The sequence below is a fragment of the Erigeron canadensis genome, chromosome 8 (assembly GCF_010389155.1).
Source record: "Erigeron canadensis isolate Cc75 chromosome 8, C_canadensis_v1, whole genome shotgun sequence".
NCBI lineage: Eukaryota > Viridiplantae > Streptophyta > Magnoliopsida > Asterales > Asteraceae > Erigeron > Erigeron canadensis.
The window spans coordinates 25,736,383-25,751,089 of record NC_057768.1 but is presented as its reverse complement, the minus strand read 5'-3'; the positions used below and the strand labels follow the sequence as shown (position 1 = coordinate 25,751,089).

At 30.1% G+C, this 14,707-nt stretch overlaps 1 protein-coding gene across 1 annotated transcript; it reads right to left on the bottom strand.

The window, feature by feature from the left end:
* Positions 1-454: 454 nt before the first annotated feature.
* On the bottom strand, positions 455-3,419 carry LOC122611084 (glutamyl-tRNA reductase 1, chloroplastic-like). The gene is made up of 3 exons (XM_043784046.1): positions 3,043-3,419; positions 2,219-2,460; positions 455-1,801 (listed from the first exon to the last, which is right to left on the bottom strand). The coding sequence occupies exons 1-3, from the start codon at positions 3,311-3,313 to the stop codon at positions 677-679; spliced, it is 1,638 nt and encodes a 545-aa protein (XP_043639981.1). The 5' UTR covers positions 3,314-3,419; the 3' UTR covers positions 455-676.
* Between the last annotated feature and the right edge of the window lie 11,288 nt (positions 3,420-14,707).

The window sequence follows — 14,707 nt, the reverse complement described above, 5'->3', positions numbered from 1 at the left end:
TGAAGAATTATGTAACTTATACATATTTCTTTGATACTCAGTTCCTTGATACTCTGGGCCAAATGGCTGTTCACTTGAGAATTAAAACACTCATGATTTTCCACAAGTTGAATTCTCACTACTTTTAATTCTTGGTTGTCTGATATTTAAGACGTATTCTTTATTTCTTTGTTTTAAGTTTCTTGTCGGGTTTATTTGACATAACTTGATCTGGGTAGAAACAGTTTGGTTTACACTTCAAAGAAAACTAGATAAAGCAAAGCATTAATGTCGATACTCTATCTAATACACAGTACCAGGTGCAAACTATCAAGATGCAGTCTGATGAACGACAAAGGCCGCCAAAGGTATTAAGTTTGGGTGTTAATTTGTAATGTATAATTATAAAAAGAGTGTCAAAAACATGAGTTCATAAGGAAGAAAGATCTAATGATAAAAAAAATCAAACAAAATATATATAAGAAATTTTATATTTATATTCATCAATCAGTAAATGTAATTACAAGGATGAACAACATTTCATCAACAAAGACAGTTGAAACACATTCCTCACTAGAGAAGTACTCCAAATTAAACTATCTGAATCACAGTATGAGGAAAATTTCCTCTTATTCAGACTTGCACAAGTGAAAAACAAGTGTGTTATGGAAGCAAAAAAAAAGAATCCATATAAATCTTACTTTTGTTGTTCAACTTTAGCCCGAATCTTTTCTTCCAAAACAGAAATTTCTGTCTCAAGACTGAACATTCTGTTAAGAGCATGCATATTCTCTAGAGTCTCGTCCAATGTCCGGTCATCACTTCCATCATATCTCAAATGCATTAACGGGCCATGAAGAAGCTTGTTGACTATTCCACGGCTAAGAGTTTCAACAGCTTTTCTTGTATTATTGTTAACATCCCCTATTTTTTGCAGACATTTCTCTAAATCACTAGTTCTGATTCTTTCCGCATAAGCCCTTAATTTCCTGATTGTAGGAACAGTTTCCAGTGAATCTCTCCATGCTTCAAACAGTTTTAATTCTTCATCGATGATTGCTTGAGCTTCCCTAGCTTTTCTTAGCCTGTCTTCTCTGTTAGCAGCCACAACTTCTTTCAAATCATCGACATTGTATGCTTTTGTAGTCTCCAGATCTTTAACACAAGATCCCACATTTCTTGGGACAGATATATCAACGAATAGACGTTTTCCACCAACTTCAGGACTCACAGGAGGAAGATCAATCACATTTTCTTTGATAAACAGAGGTGTTTCGGAAGAAGTGCTAGTGAAGATTACATCGGCTTCAGCAGCACAAGTCATCATATCATCGACTGGTCTGTATATGATCTCAATATCTTTAAACTCCTCACGAAGTGCATCCACTTTTTCTACAGATCTATTCACAACCACTATTTTTGTGCACCCTTTTGACACCAAGTGTTTAATCACCAGCTTTCCCATTTTGCCTGCTCCAATAAGTAAAACCCGAGCAGTAGAATGGGCAGAATGGGGAAGCTTCATCAATGCTAATTCCACAGCTGCTGAGCTTACAGAAACGGCACCTTCTGCAATCTTGGTCTCGGTTCTGACCCGTTTCCCAACCATGATGGCGTGCTTGAACAGCCCACTAATGTTCCTCCCAAAGCCTGCGACTCCTTGACTGACTTTAGCAACTTGTTTGACCTGAGCAAGAATTTGGCCTTCTCCAAGAACCAATGAGTCGAGTCCAGCTGACACTTCAAAGATGTGGCGTGTTGCGTCTTTGTTGTATAGAAGAAAACGATGATCAGAAATTTCAGAAACTGGGATCCCTCCAGTCTGTAGTAACAAAGAAAAAAGAAGTTCAAATTAGCAAACCTTCTAAATATTATATAACAAACATAGCACAAAAGAAGTATCCTTTGGAAGTACTTTTTAGGGGGTTCGGCTGTGCTTGAAAGTGTTTGTTTGAGTTATTGCATTTTCAAGAAGCAGGTATTAGTATCTAGTTTTTTAGTAATCTACATTTGATTAGTTAAAATCAGCTTCATACTTGCAGCAATAAACCGCATTACTTACAAACGCTTTAAGCTATTAATGCCCAAATTTCAAAACACTCAAAAACAGAAACACTGGTCATTACTATTTCAGGAGCATCAGCACATAGCACTATGGGTAAATATCACATAATCAGATATAAAAAACGCAAATCCAAATAACGTTTTAGATACACAAATAGAACAAAAAGAAGTCTACCTTTGACATCCATTCAGTGACTTCTTTAACTCCTCTATGCTGAGACAACGCTACAACATAAATCTCCATTCGGTTGCAGGTACATAAAACAGCAGCTTCCTCAATATGGTTCAAAGCGCATAACTCTTTAATAGCTCTAGGCCACTCTGCTTCCGGAATTGCAAGCTTTTCCCTCATTTCAACAGGGCAGGTGTGGATACTTAGACCAATCACAATAATGCTACTCTTCTCCTTTGTATACCCTGAATGCACCATAAAATCAACATCCAATCACTAATCTATCTACAACATCATACTTTCCGGCTATTTTAAACGAACTAAAATTCCCTCTACATTTTTCTTAGACCCTTTTAGCCTAAACGATACACGAGCCCATTAAGCACACTTTAGGCTAATACGTACTAAAAATGAATAAGCGACCCTCTAACGGCAAACTAACATACACTACAATTACATAGGGTCATTTCATTTTCATCCAATCCATACCGCTTCATCTCATCATTGTTTCTTTCTAGTATGTATTATGAACAGTCATAATACAATACTCCCTCCCTCTCATAATAAATATCGAACTTATTATTTTAGTTTATCCCAAAAGCCCTAGTTGTAGTCAATAATTTATTTTTGAGACGGAGGGAGTAGCTTCAATATTACAGTTTAGAGCAATATATCCATAAAGCATTTTTTTTTAAACAGCCAACTAACAGAATCGTTCAGACCGCCTACCTGGCAATCCATAAAGTATTATACTTTATACTAACAAAAAGGTATCAAATGAAACAAAAATATAAAGAAAAAGAAAAAGAAAAGGATTGAGAGTTTACTGGAAGCTGCAGAGGTTTTGAGCTGTTCAAGAGCAGAGATACTAGAAGCATTTCCATCCCCAGATGAATTTTCAACAGCAACAACAACATCTGATGAAGAAGAAGAAGATGAGTCACACCTGACATTGGCTCTGTGAATTAAGGATGTTTTACGAGGAACACAAATTTGAGACAAAGATGTCACAGAACATGCGGCAGGTGTAGTAACATTTGCATTGCTTATAAAAAGTGACTCAATTTTTGCACCTGCAAATGCACTTGAAACAGCCATTTTTTTTAATTGGCAAAAATGAATTCCCCAATGGGGGTGTGTTTCAATGGCCCTGAAATGAGGAGGATATGATGAAATATGGGGGGTTTTTTGTTTGTTTTTTCGGGGGGTTTTGAGTTGTTAAGGCGATGAAAAATATAGAGAAAAAGAATTTTGGATGGGATTTCAATGTGTTTTGATTGGTTGATGATGTCCACGTTTTATCCACACTCCTCATCCCCATTGTTTCTTCCACTTGGATGCAAAACATTTTTTTGCTTTCTTTTTATTCCGGGTCCTACATAAGAAGTACTATTGACAATTGTATTTTTTGTTCAAAGGATGCACAGTTTTCAAACTCGTACGAGTCGAGTTAATATCGAGTGAAAACGAGACGATTTGGTGGATGACTAGTTTTGCTCTAGACTCGTAGTATTACTCGTGTTTTGTTTGCGAGTTGGTACGAGTCATACTCCGAGTCATGAGTCGAGTCACGGGTCACAAAAATAATTTTTTATTTTAGTTTTTTTTTTAGAACATAACTCTTTTATATGCTTTCAAATTTAATTTTATTTTAATAATGTTCACCATTTTTAACATAATATATCAACACAACAATATATTTCTACAATGAAAACTTGTATACAACTATAAAAGTTGTATATTATTAAATATCCTGACTCTAACGATTCGAGTCACGTTTTGATTCGCGAGTCGAAAAATCAGATTTCGAGTCGAGTCAAAAATACCGAGTCGATAACTATGGAAGGAGGTGAGATGAAAGATAATTTTTTACCCTATTCTTATATTCACCTCATTATAAAGTAGCGAGGTTGTTTCGAAAAAGACCTTCGATCAAATTACAGCAATTAGTTGAGCGGTAAACAACTCGAACGCACACAAATGAGACCTTGTTTATGTTTGTTCTTTTAACTTAACAAATGGTTACGGATAAACGGACATAAAGTTATGTTCATTTTCAATCATCAAAGATATTGACTTATTCATATTCATTTGTCTGTTTTCATAAACAAATGTTCACGAACACAAACAAACGAATACTAATGAACAAATATATACTCATGGGTATTAGAATTCAATTTCCATATTACAAAATATGACTCTAATTAGATATCAAACTAAATGTAGGGCCTAGAGACGGAGCTAGAAAATTTTATGCGAAGGGCAATTTTAAAAACTATTTGTCATACTTAAAAGAGTTAGTATCCGAAAATGTAAAAAAAAAATGAACTCTAGCTTGAGAATAAAAAAATGAACCCTCAAATAAATTTATTCCCACCGGGTATAACAAATCTATGTAAAACTACCAGTTTTTTAATAAATAAAGACCACACGTGTTGGACAAGGTCTTATTAAATGAAAACGTATTTAATTATAATGTACGAAACCCAAAAATATACTTTTTAGGAAATAATTAGCTTGTAAATATATTTTCTACACAACTATTATGATTATGATTATTAGTTGTTTATGATAAATATATATAATAATTTGAAAGGAAATATTTTTTTACAAATAGCTACACTATTACTGTATTACACATTTACATACTCAAATATAAAAAACTTTTTTTTAAAATCTTTCTTCATTCTTTCTAATAAAAGTAAAAACAACTCAAGTTTTTTATTCTCTTAATAAAAAGATCCATCTCAAAATTAATGTTTCGATGACCAATGACTTCTAAAGAATAAGTTTATGACAACGAATGTAACATTTGTATTTATTTCCTAGTTATTTTTTCTTACTTTTATAAAATAATTATAAATATACCATTTAAATTGTGAAAAATTACATTGTACTAAAATTGGAGTGGGCAGGTGACCCCACTGCCCCCATGCTGCCTCCGTCCACTAGGGCCCACATGTGAAGTTGAGATACGCAAGTTCGATCGTTAGGGTACCCAAATCATGTGAGTATCTTTCAAACTTTAGATATCATTTAAGTAATTAGTTTTTTTTTTTTTTTTTAAACAATGGCATGTAATATATCTCTTTTAGAAGGACCAAATCTTTTTCTTTCTTTTTTTATGATTTAAAAATGTAATGATTTAACATGATCATGTGAATGAAGGTCGACTCATGCTTCACCACTTATGCAACGAATCGTGTAATATGCGATGTGGAAATTCTGAATACAATCAAAAACATGTATTTTGAAAAAATATCATGAATATATATAAATATACATAAAATTAAATGAACGAATTTGTTTTCAATGAACTTATATAAAATTAAATAGAAAGGACGAGGATAAGAAGAAGAAAGAAAGAAAAGGATGGGGTTTTGGTGAAGTTGTGATGGGGATTTGCTCATGAAGATCTTCTAACTTCATTTACCACCACTATTTTTTGCATAACTCGTGGCAAATGTTTGCACTCATAATTGAATCTGGCCCATCGAAGTTTCTTTTAATATTACCTCCCTGGTCTAAATAGATGATAATAATCAGCTTAAAATCTGAGAATAATATATTACTCCGTATAACTTTAGTATGTATTATGTTGATAAAATTTTGAGAATGTAGTTTATACTATGATACGATGAAAATTAATATGTAAATTTAGTTATTTACTAGAAGTGTATCCTACCTAGAACCTCATCTACGTTGAATTCGTTAGAAGTATTTCGTAGAGTCATATAGTTTTAACGTAGAGACAAAATTAAAGATAACGGTGCCTGGCTCTGCCGACTCACGTTGATCATCGATGATGTAAAAGAAGTCCTAAACTTAAATTTGAGAGTCGAAAAAAATAAGGATAAAAGTCACCGAAGTATAACTCACTCTTACAAAATGGTCATTTCAAATAATCTACTTTTTTATTTTTTACCTTTTAAATCACTAACTCAACAGAAAATATAACCTACTTTTAAGAAATATCACTTTGTATAATGTACTTCTTTTTGGTCACTTAAGTCATCATACTATTTAAAAATATCACTTTGTATCATGTACTTCTTTTTGGTCACTTAAGTCACGATACTATTTAAATCTATCAAAATATAGTATGCTTGAAAAAAAAAAATATAGGCATTTAGGTTAACTAAACTAAATACCCAAAAATCATCAAATTATACTTATTGGAAACCTAATTTAATGGAGTGATAATAAAATGATTAAATCCTATTTCAAAGCAAAGCCCCTCCTTTTAAGAGATTCGAAAACCAGAAAGAAACCTTAAACTTTCCGACACTCTTGCCTTTATGTACAAGGATATCTTTGAGAAGTCCAATGAACTCAAACATTCGTACTCACTACTCATATATTATTTGCAAATTGTTCTATTTTATATACCATAAAGCATTATCATGGTTTTCAAATAATATTATCACAACTTGGAGTATCATCATGTAAAAACTACGTTAGATTTCTCTTATGATATCGACATTGAAACGACCGATTATTATGCATTAGCTCTTATGTTTTTTTCAATTTGATTTTTGTTTATAGTTCTTTTTTGGATCTGATACTTTTCTGTTATATATGTTTCATGAACTAAAAGATAAGATTGTTTACAATATCCCCAAAAGAGTATGTACTATGTAGTGATTTGTATTATAGTTAAAAACAGCTAAAAGATGAAGTTAAATCTTCAAGGGATGATACAAAACCTTCAATATTTGTGCATTTGAAGATTTAAAAAATATTAAATATTTCATCTTGGTTTCCATTTTAGGATTGGTGTAGGGAGTAGTGTAGTACTGGACTACTGGACTACTGGTACTACACAGCTGGGCTTTTCTTAAGCATATGGACTTTGGAGCTTTAATAAAGCATCGGGCCTTAAATGTTGATTGTTGAGTTTTAAAAAGATCGATTTACTAAGGTTTTCTTATGGCTAGCAATAAAGTATTGGGCCTAAAACATGGAAAATGATAAATCCTCCAAACCAATTCTCTTAAAAATTCTCTTAATATATCCACTTATTAATACATGCAATTCACTAATTCTCTTTCCTAATCTCACTCCCTGATTTTCCACATGTTACGATCCTATTAATTAGGAGGATTTTTAGGCTAAACAATTAGGAGGATTGATCATCACCCTAAAAATATTACTATTTCATCTAGTTAAACATGTAATTACCTTGAAAAAAGTGATTATAGATTTATAGTAAGCTAGGTACTTCACCCGCATGATGTGCGGCTAGTATAAAAGTTGTTTAATATACATACCTAAAAGATTTTTTTAGGGGAAAATTTTACATAAATAGGTTTCGATAACTATTTAGATACATAAGTAAATACTTATTTTATAGGTTAATTTTGTAAAAATTAATTATGTTATAATTTGTGATCAATACACGGATTATTATGATGACCACCTTTTGTTCCATTTCCTGCAACCATTAACACAAGATTATACATCCATCTCAAATTATAAAAATGTTGATATGCATATTCAAAATTAACTAATGATAATCAGATTTAATGCATTTAAAAAAAAAATTATACACGGGTCTACAAATCACCTTAATCTTGAAATCGATTTCATTCCAAAATACAAACTCACATGTACATGCTTATTATAACTCCATAACACATAGAACAATTAAGAGAACTTTTGCTTTATATAAGTTATTAGGGGTAGGAAAACACTATAGAGTTGTTTTGCATATCTTTTTTCAAAAATACGGCCGATGGTTTAGAATCATACCTATCACTATGAGTTGTTTACTTGTCGTATCCAATACTCTAAGATTTAATTATATTGTTAACTTTGATGTAAGATTTATATAGAATTTTGTATTGTTTTTTTTTTTAATTTTTTGTATTTAGTTTTAATATTTTTTAATATTTACCAAAAAAATTAATATAATGTCCTTTTCTTTATTTGTCTGCGATTTGTTTCACTTTTTCTTCTTTTTTCTTATTTAGAGTTTACTCTCTTACTTATATATTATTTTTTTTCTATATAATCATATTTTTAATTCCATTATTCCATATATATATAAATATATAAGATAAAATATTGTAAAAAAATTATGGGGATGACACATAGGATTAAGTATCATGTGGCAATTTTCTAAATTAGTTTTGAGTGGAAAAGTCTTTGGGATCATCCGAATTCCTACTGTTTTAATATTAATATAGATCTTATGGATCTTTATCAAACTTTTAATTTCATTTAAATAATGATTTGAAGCATCACTGGATATATATCAGTTAAACAAAGAAATAGTGTAAATAAACTTAAATATAACTAAACCGGAACTACAACATAATTATCTTCAAGGTGATCTAGACATCTAGTGATAAGTCCAACGTAACGATTATCAAAACGAAAAAAAGACCTGAATTTGAATTTTATCTGAGCATTCACAATGCCAAAATCCTATAATGACTATTGCAACATCTCAATTCCCTGCTACCATTAAAACATTAAGTTGCTTTTTTTTTTTTTTTAACGGCTAAGGCATTAAGCCATTAACCCATTTAAAACCTACACATGGACACAAATATAAAAATCCTTTCTAAAAGCTTTTCAAATTAAATCAATATATAAATGAAATAAATTGAGGTCATATAGAAAACATCCTGGAATCAGCTTATACTAAAAAATTTAGTATTTTCTAACTTATTCAAACAACTAAATCTTCATTTTTAATGACTTTTGTGTAAAAAATATCAAGTCGTTGATCTTCGGTTAGAAATATCTTTAGGTAAACAATTTAAAAGTTGGGGCATAGAAATATCGGATAGGCTATGTTAATGATAGCCAAAGACTCGACTTTCCCCAAACAATCTAGAGAATAATGCTCTTTGTTTACCCGATAACTACAATGTAAGTGACCGGAGATATATAAATGCGAACAAAACTAATACATATATAGAAATGCTAAAGATATATAAATGCGAACAAAACTAATACATATATAGAAATGCTAAAGATACACAAATTATAAACACAAACTTACAAATTGATTTATCAAACTAATTATAATAAAATCGTTTTTCTCTCCGATGTTTCTCCATCCATATTTTATCACTGACACGTGGATTTGAAAACTTTTATTTGTATTTTGTTTGTAATGTGTTATAGTGGTTTTGAAGGCTGCAAAGGCGTTTCTAAAACTTTCAAAAGCTCTGTAAAGATAAAAAGTGTTTTTCGCTTACTTCAAAAATGAAAATAAAACATAAAAAACTGAAGCATATATAAATGTTACCGTTCTCTTACAAGTGTCTTATCTCTTAACTTTTATTTTTTAACCAGAAAGTCAGTATTAACATCAAATTTAAAAAGGTTGCATTATGCAAATAATGCAACATTTTTAAATTTAACACGTTCACAGTTATCATCTTAAAGTAGATAAATTTTAGATCTTAGATTTGAGTTTGTGTTCCTGAGATTGAGATAAAGCTAAGATCGAGATTATCCCCATTCGGTTACGGCTTTCACTCTGGTGGATCTAACCCTATTTTTCACTCTTGGGTCGGAGGTCCCCCCCACTTCGGTAGATCTGGAAGCAGCCTCTTAATCTTTGTGTAAGGGTAAGGTCTGTCTACATCATACCTCTCCTATACCCCGGCTTATGCTGGGATTGAAACCGTTGTTGTTGCTGCATCTTAAAGGCGAGAAATTACAATTTAGTCCCCGAAATTGACGAATTTTTGTAATTGATACTCCACGACCAAAGGGCATCCATTTTCCCGTTAAGTAAGAGGCAAAATCGTCATTTCACCGTGCTTTCTTCCTTCAACATGCACTAAAACACCAAACAACTCTATATCTTCTACAATCTCACATCCTTTCATATGTTTTCATCAAAACGTATTCATAAACAAATTATGGCACCATTCCAAATTCATCAAAGTTTCTTCTCAAAGATGCAGATAAAATTTGACTCCATAAATATTTACATAAATACATCTCCACGAGAAAAAATTCTACAGGTCACAAATAAAAACAAATACAAGTGAAATACTGAAATATTTCCTATACAAAAAAAATGGTTGTGTGTTAATTTTTATGGTTTAAGGCCCAAACAACACAACAAATGAGGTGTGTAGCTTTTTAGAAAATTCTGTTGTCAAGTCAACAAAAAGAAGATAAATAAAAGGTTGTTGTCACCCCAACAAAAAGAATATATATATATATATATATTGAAAAGTGAATATAAGGTTGTCTGACACCTAAGATTAGGTGTGGAATCCTTCACATACAAGTTTTTTAATATTTTTTGATTAATGAATAAATGTTTGGGTCCCCATGAAATTTATGGATTAAAAAAAAATATGTGAGTGTTTCACACCTAACCTTAGGTACCTAACAGCCTTATATTACCATCCCCCTATATATATATATATGGTAAAATCCTAACGGTATCATCCCCTAACACGGAGTTTTAGGCAGTTAAAAGGTGCGAGTTCAAATTGTTGCTAAGCAGATTTCCTCCCATCTAGTTTTATGGAGAGTCATCGGGTTATAATCTATGCGGTAGTGACTCATGGTACCTATTCGATAAATGAGATCAAAGAGTTTTCACCCATTTTTTATTTTTTTTATCTATGTGTGTGTGTATGATGCCGTTTATTGTTTGATTTCATGTACGTGTTCAGGAAAGGAAAACAAATTGAATCTTTAATCTTGTTTGATTTAGCGTGTTTGTTATGATTTGTTATTGGTTGATTAGTGTAACCATTAGGTCTTGGTTTGTGTCAGATTCGATGATGTTTGAGTGTGGAAGAAACATGATAAATAACGAATTCAATTGCCACTCATCAGCGGCCCAAATAAACGGTGTTTGTTTGCGGACTATCAATTGGGAAGACTTGCCAACTTCGAAGTCTAAAATAATAAATTTTCAAATATAAAGTGATAACCGTATGCCCAAAAATGTTATTTTCTCGAAATTTAATTTACAAAATCTTGCTTCCATGAAAACGAATACGAGTAAATGACGAGAATGAAAAAGACAGCCATATTAGAACGAGATGAGGTGGTAGTATATTGAAAGACGTGCCATTTGATATTTGCACTACGTTCCACACTTGACTGCGATAATTTTTAACATAGATACATTTATATGACTAGGCAATACAATATATCAGATATTATTGATATTATTAGGATGCTGTTGCATTTACATCTATATTAATTTAAATCAATTTTTATCTATTCATATATATATTCATATATATATATATATATATTCATATCACCGGCATAATACAAGTATATGGATTATGGATGTCATTATGTACCTTGAAATTATATTAACCGATGGAATGTGGAACCATCAAAAAAATTGTGCAATGGCACGAGATTGATACGGATATGTAAATTAAGATCAATTATGTCGCCTTGTCTAGAGGAATATAACACCATTAGTCCTAATACTCGTACGACATACGATATCTATATATTGTGTCATAAAGAAATTTGAATATGCTTCATACATGATTTGTGAATATGAAACAAATTGTGCTTAATGTAAACTGATGATTAAAACTAAGTTATAATAAATAGTAATGATAAATATAATATATATTTAATTAAAATTTTAGATTTAATTAAAATTTTAAAATCACATCAAAATCGAAACTTGTAAGCAAAGAGGATGACGAAAAATAACCTTGTGATTTCGGATCATAAACTCATGACAATTTTATTAATGAGAAAACGATTAATCAAATAAGATTATGATGTTTTTTGTGTTTATAAGCTAAAAGTTAAAGTTTAATTCTAAGTCTAATAAGAAAATTGAATTTATATACAATTAAAATAGCTAATTTAGTAGAATAAATAAATTAAAAGTACATGTATCGATTAAAAATTACGCTACGTATCGTTTCAAGAATATCTCAATCTTGTTTTAGTTTATTGGTTACAACAATAAAGATCAATTAGTTAGAAAGCTTACCAAACAATTTTGTCATGTTAATTAGATTTTAAATTACCTCAAATATGTGATATATCAAGATCGAAGTTTTACCGATTCTATAAATGTTACTTAATTAGTTGGTGACATCTTAATCTTAATCTTAATATATATTATAAGACAGTTGAACTAATGACTTATTAACCAATCACATTGTTCGATTTCATCAAATTGACTTTTGATGATGTCATCATTTAGATAAACTACAAATTAAAAATCTTAATAATCATTATCCAAATATATTAATATTTATATTAATTTGTAAAATAAGTCTCATTATTTATACTTTTTTGTTTTCCATCAATAATTTACACTTTTTAGCCCTGAATACTTAATTTATATTTATTTTTAGCCGTCAACTTGAGAGAATTTTTTAAAATTTACAATCATTTAATTAAATAAAACTTTTTTTAACATATCAAATATTTTCTACAAAAAATAATTTCAAAACCTAATGACTTATTAACATCTATTAAATTAGATTTTAATAATTATAAATATTAATATTTAGTTTAATATTAGATATAAATACAAAAGGTACATAATTTTCTCCAATCAATATAAACTCCATTCAAGATTCATTTTATCACTCAATCAAAAAGGTACATAATTTTCTCCTTTTTTGTATATTAGTTTTGCATTTTAATGTTTAAAGTTACAGTTGTCACTCAAATTAAGAGTCCTAATTGTTATCAAGGAATATAAAAACAATCCTAATTGTTATCATATTATCATAGAACAAAGTGATTGAAAATAAACCTATGCATGTTATGGACGTGCATCATGATTAAATACATATACCTAAATGTCAAGTACAAGATCACAAATATGTTTATATTTTTATTCTTAATTATCTTTCATAATAATATCACATTATGAGTACATCTGGTTTCAAAATATTCTATAATGGAGAAATTATTATATATAGCATGTGCCTTGTGGAATGACTACAACAAACAATTCCATCAATATGTCTAGGCTAATAATGACAGTGACGAACCTATGATTATTGTACTACAACTTGCAAAATATAACACTTAAAACCGAATTTTTTAAAAATTATAAGCTTTTATGACTTAAATGTATGAAGATCTAATATTGATAATATCGTAAATCCCGTATCCAGTGTTGGACACAGGTCTAATATATATCTAGTTTTCTATTAAACAGTTAATTAGTATTTAGTACATTGCTTTATTTCTTTTATTAATATGATAACTAATATCACGTGCACGCACAAGTTCAATGGATTCATGCCATGAGTCCATGACGAATATAGATGATGGTGTTTTCACTTTTTTGTATGTCCCTCAATTCATGTATATCAATCTGTAATAACACTTTGACAAATGAATATGGTGTAACGTGAGCTGAAAACATTTAAATGTAAATCAAAAAATCAATATATTTAATCATGAAATTATGATATATACACGGTCGTGAATATGCTACTACTATACAATAAAGAGAAAATATATATAACTTTGTTTAATTACTTATTCAACGGTTTCTAAACGATCTACTTAACTTTTCCGTGCATTGGTACGGATGTTACTTACGACTTACGACTTACGAGTAGTTTATTACGGAGTATATGAATATAATAAATAATCAAATATAATTAATAGCGTACAGTTCTTTTAATTTTAATTTAAAAAGCTGATAATGGATAAGTTAGATGAAGGTGAATGACGTGGAACTTACACACATGAAGGCTGTTTGACTTAAAACTAAAACAGCTGTTGCACTTGTGTTTGGCTTGGCTTAACAATATTAGGCTTAATTTATTTTCGTTCAAAGTTAAGATACTTATCCCTAATTTATTTCATTAAGCCTTATTATTACTACTATGTAATTAAATTAGTTCTTAAAATCACATGATCTAGTAAGTACCGTAATTTATACATCCATAAATTTATTTATGATAGTTTACTTATATATCATTCTAGTTTATTAACACATAATTAATTAATCACATTAGACATTTCATGTAACACAGAGGTTATTAAGATAACTAGTAAGTACTATATTAGACTTTTGTGAAGCGATCTGTATACCACTAATTTTTGACAATATACCACTATTTGGTGGTGTATTGCCATAAACTAATGATGTATAGATCACCACCCTAAACTTTAAGGGTTTTAGTAGGTGCTAACTCTTAGCCATGAATAGATTTAGCATGGGATAGTGTGACCAACTATTCTCAGTCCAATTATGATACAATATAATTTTTCACATTAAGGATGTATTTGTAATTTTGTTTTTATGGAAAATGAAAAGTAATCATAAGACTAACGTTCTAAATTTGGCCTCCCCAAATAAATTTTCTCGCTCCGTTTCTGCTCTTAGCATAAGAATGCTACTAATTTTTATTATATGAATAAAAGCGGTTTACCACCAATGAGACATAATAACTTGCTATTATATATTATAAACAAAATATAAGTTGATTATCATAATCATTAACAAAACATACATATTCGATAATTATGAGTCATATATTTACAGTTTAT

Bases quoted from the DNA above. Each gene is read 5' to 3' on its own strand.
- LOC122611084 (XM_043784046.1), bottom strand. From the start codon at position 3,313: ATGGCTGTTTCAAGTGCATTTGCAGGTGCAAAAATTGAGTCACTTTTT. The intron at 2,461-3,042 runs GTAAACTCTCAA...TGGTGCATTCAG, and splicing joins CAAAACCTCTGCAGCTTCCA to GGTATACAAAGGAGAAGAGT. The intron at 1,802-2,218 runs GTAGACTTCTTT...TTGTTACTACAG, and splicing joins TCACTGAATGGATGTCAAAG to ACTGGAGGGATCCCAGTTTC.